The sequence below is a fragment of the Eimeria mitis genome, genomic scaffold (assembly GCF_000499745.2).
Source record: "Eimeria mitis Houghton genomic scaffold, Emh_scaff948, whole genome shotgun sequence".
NCBI lineage: Eukaryota > Apicomplexa > Conoidasida > Eucoccidiorida > Eimeriidae > Eimeria > Eimeria mitis.
In genome coordinates, this window is record NW_013577002.1 from 3,364 (window position 1) to 7,580 (window position 4,217).

Consider the following 4,217-nt stretch of genomic DNA (forward strand, 5'->3'; position numbering starts at 1 on the left):
CCCCCCTCGCTGCTGCTGCTGTGGGCTGCGCAGCGGAGGCCCTCGTGCATGTGGGGCCCCTCCACAAGCTTTGGCTGTCTCCTCCATCGCGGGTACGTACTGTCTCCTTTTATCTCCTTCTGTCCCCTTTTTCTTTCTTGTTTTTTTCGTTTGTTTCTTTTTTCTTTGTCTCTAGTTTCTCTGTCTCCTATTGGGGTGTCTCCTTCTCTCTCTCTGCTTCTGTCTCCTCTACCTTTTCACTGTCTCCTCACTCATGGCAGCACTAACCGAGCCTTGCTAGTGCGGTGGGCGCCTGCACCCTCTAGTGGGGCCCCCTGGGCCCTCTTGGGGGCCCCCGTGACCCTCATGGGGGCCCCCGTGACCCTCATGGGGGCCCCCGTGACCCTCCCAGGGGCCCTCCTGTGGAGCTCCCGAGGGGCCCCCTTAAGCTTTCTAGGGGCCCCCGTGTGCCTCTGGGGGCCCCCCGTGAGCCTCTTAGGGGCCCCCCTATGACGATAACAGGGGGGGCCCCCCTTTAAGCATATGAGGGGCCCCCCTTTGAACCTAGCTGGGGCCCAGGGGGCCCCTGGTTGTGTGTTTGTGTTTGTTTGCTTTTTAGGCCTTTGTTGACAGCACTGCGCCGCCCGCTGAGCCGCCAGCCAATAGCTTCGAGGTGAGGAGACAGATAAACAGGGAGACAGAAAAGGAGACACATGAGGAGACAGGAGACAGAAGGAGACAGATAAGGAGACAGATAGGGAGATATATAAGGAGACAGATAAATACAGAGACAGAAAAGGAGACACATGAGGAGACAGATAAGGAGACAGATAAAGAGACAGATAAAGAGACAGATAAATAAAGAGACAGATAGGGAGACACATGAGGAGACGGATAAATAAAGAGACAGATAAAGAGACATATAAAGAGACAGATAAATAGAGAGACAGATGAGGAGACAGAGAAGTAAAGGGACGTATAAGGGGACAGATAAAGAGACAGATACAGAAAGATAAAGAGACAGATACAAATAGATATAGAAAAGGCGACAGATAAGGAGACAGCTAAGGAGACAGATGTAGAGGAGACAGATAAAGAGACAGATAAGGAGACAGATGAAGCATCTGTGTACCTCTCTATGTGTTTATTTATGTGTCTTTATATATCTCATTTCTTCTAACTCTGTTTCTATCTGTCTCCTTTTTTATCTGTCTCCTTTTTTATCTGTCTCCGTTTTTATCTGTCTCCTTGCGTGCTGCTGTCTCCAGTCTCAGTTTGACTCTGACTCCTTTAAGGCCCTAAAGGAGACATTCGCTGCTCACCTGCCGCCCCCAGACCCTTCGGGGGGCCCCCCAGGGTCGGGGGGCCCCCCAGGGTCCGGGGGCCCCCAAGGGTCAGGGGGCCCCCCAGGGTCCGGGGGCCCCCCGGGGTTCAGGGGCCCCTTTTTAAAGGTGTTGGGTACTGGCTCTGCGTCTCCTTCTCACTACCGCAATGTCTCGGGTTCTATTCTCGCTTTAACTCCTACCTTAAGTAAGGAGTGCATGCATGCAGATGCATGCATGCAGATGCATGCATGCATGCAACTGCATGCATGCATGAGCATGCAACTGCATGCATGCATGCATGAGCATGCATGCATGAGCATGTATGCATGCATGCAACTGCATGCATGCATGCATGAGCATGCATGATCAAACACGTGTCTGCTGCTGCTGTTGTTCCTGCTGCTGCTGCTATTGTTGCTGCTGTTCTTACTGCTGCTGCTGCTGCTGCTGCTGCTTGGTGTGTCTCCTTTGTTGCAGGCATAGTGCTTGACTTTGGTGAGGGGTCTCTCTCGCAGCTGCGGGCCGCCACGGAGACAGAGGAAGAGTTCGTTCAGCTGCTGCTCTCTGTACAGTCCGTCTCCTCCTCCTGCTGCTGCTGCTGCTGCTGTTACTCCTGCTGCTGCTGCTGCTGCTGCTTGTGGCCGTGCTTGTGTCTGATGTATGCATCCCCTTTCTCTGCTTGTTCGATAGCTGTATCTGTTGTACTCAGATTTATATATATATATATATATATATATATATATATATATATATATATANTATATATATATATATATATATATTTATATTTATATGTATATTTATATATTTTTTTTTAGGTTTATATTTATATCTCACAGCCACGCTGACCACCACCTGGGGGTGTTGACGCTGCTGCAGACGCGGGCGGTTCTATGGCCCGAAGCAAAGCCCCCCATCCTTATAGCCCCTGCACGCCTGCAGGTCCTGCTGCTGCTGCTGCTGCTGCTGCTGCTGCTGCTGCTGCTGCTGCTGTTTCTTGCTGCTGCTGCTGCTGTTGCTGCTGCTGGTGATGCTGCTGCTGTTGTTCGTTCTGTAACGGCTGCTGTTGCTGCTGCTACTGCTGCTACTGCTGCTGCTGCTGTTGCTGCTGCATCTTTGTTGCTTCTATTTGGCTCTTATTATAGTCTGCGGTACAACCGAAGCGACAGAATATCTATGCCGCGGGTTTAGGGTTTAGGGTTTAGGGTTTAGGGTTTAGGGTTTGTATGCAGGAGTGGTTTGAGTTTGTGTGTATGGAGATGGCGGCGATGCCGCATATATTTGTTTGCTGCGAGGCGCTGACAGCAGAACTAGAGGAGACCTTCTGTCCCCTTCATCTTCCTGCTGCTGCTGCTGCAGCATGGACGGGAGAGGCAGAGACACTGCAGCTCAGGACTGTTGCAGTAAGCAGCATGCTCCTGCTGCTGCTGCTGCTGCTGTTGCTGCTCACGCAGCTCGTGCTGCTGCTCCTGCTACTGCTAGTGCTCCTGCTGCTGCTGCTGCTGCTAGTTCTCGTGCTGCTGCTGCTGCTGCTGTTGGCCATGCTGCTGCTACTGCTGCTGCTGTGTTTGTAGGTGTGTGTATAAGGGTTTAGGGTTTACGAGGGTTTGTGTGTGTGGTGTATGCAGGTGGACCACATCCCTGACTCTTTTGGTGTTCGTGTTGATTTTGGTGGGGTTGCTGTTGTTTACTCAGGAGACACTCGCCCCTGTCCCCAGCTCTTTGCTCTCGCAAACAAATGCACTCTTCTCTTTCATGAGGGTACGCAGGCTGCTGCTCCTGCTGCTGCTGCTGCTGCTGCTGCTGCTGCTGCTGCTGCTGCTGCCGCTGCTGCTGCTGCTGCTGCTGCTGCTTCTGCTGCTGCTGCTGCTGATGCTGCTGCTGCTGCTGCTTCTGCTGCTGCTGCTGCTGATGCTGCTGCTGCTGAAGCAACAGCAGCTGCAACAGCAGTTGCAGTAGCAGCATGAGTTGCGGCTGCTGATGCAGTAGCAGCGACAACAGGAGCAGCAGCAGCAGTAGCAGCAGCAGTAGCAGCAGTAACAGCAGCAGCGGTAGGAGGAGCAGCAACTACAGTAGAAGCAGCAACTGCAGCAGCAACAGCAGCAGCAGCAGCAGCAGCAGCAGCAGCAGCGGCAGTACCAAGAGCATGAGGAGCAGTAGTGGAGGACGCAGCAACAGTAGCCTCTGTCTCTTTCTGTCTCCTGTCTCCTTCTGTCGCCTGTCTCTTTCTGTCTCCTCTCTCTCTCTGTCTCTTCTCTCTTTCTGTCTCCTGTCCCCTTCTGTCTCCTTATGCTTCTTGTGTCTCTCTGTCTCCTCTCGCTTTCTGTCTCCCCTGTCTCTTTCTGTCTCCTGTCTCCTTCTGTTTTTCTGTCTCCTCTCTCTTTCTCTCTCCCCTGTCTCTTTCTGTCTCCTGTCTCCTTCAGTTTTTTGTGTGTCTCTGTTTGCTGTGTCTCGCATTCTCCTGCCTCTTTCTGTCTTTTGGTGTCTCCTTTTGTCTCCTTCTGTCTCCTCCTGTCTCCTTTTAACTCCTTCTGTCTCCTTTTGTCTCTTTTTGTCTCCTTTTGCCTCAACGTGTCTCCTTCTGTCTCTTCCTGTCTCCTTTTCTCTCCTTTTCTGTCTTTTTGTTGTCTTCTTTTGTCTCCTTTTGTCTCCTTTTGCTCCCCTTTGTCTCCTTTTGTCTCCTTTTCTCTCTTTCTGTCCCCTTTTCCCTCTCTCTCTCCCCTTTTATCTCACTTTGTCTCCCTTTGTCTCCTTTTGTCTCCTTTTGTCTCCTTTTGTCTCCTTTTTCAGCTACTTTTGAAGACAGTCTCCTCTCTGAAGCCATCGAAAAAAAACACTCCGCTATCAGCGAAGTCCTTAAAGGGGGTAATATATATATATATATATATATATATATATATATATATATATATA

General features: G+C 51.1%; 1 protein-coding gene across 1 annotated transcript in view; it reads left to right on the forward strand.

The window, feature by feature from the left end:
- EMH_0025900 (uncharacterized protein) overlaps positions 1 to 3,454 on the forward strand; it is a gene marked incomplete at both ends in the record, with an annotated part of 3,716 nt that extends 262 nt beyond the window's left edge. Inside the window, 8 exons of the mRNA XM_013502537.1 lie at positions 1 to 92; positions 599 to 652; positions 1,248 to 1,509; positions 1,782 to 1,875; positions 2,144 to 2,246; positions 2,537 to 2,707; positions 2,933 to 3,065; positions 3,291 to 3,454. Coding sequence (XP_013357991.1) covers positions 1 to 92; positions 599 to 652; positions 1,248 to 1,509; positions 1,782 to 1,875; positions 2,144 to 2,246; positions 2,537 to 2,707; positions 2,933 to 3,065; positions 3,291 to 3,454 — 1,073 coding nt within the window. The remainder of the gene's footprint in view (positions 93 to 598; positions 653 to 1,247; positions 1,510 to 1,781; positions 1,876 to 2,143; positions 2,247 to 2,536; positions 2,708 to 2,932; positions 3,066 to 3,290) is intronic.
- Positions 3,455 to 4,217: the final 763 nt, after the last annotated feature.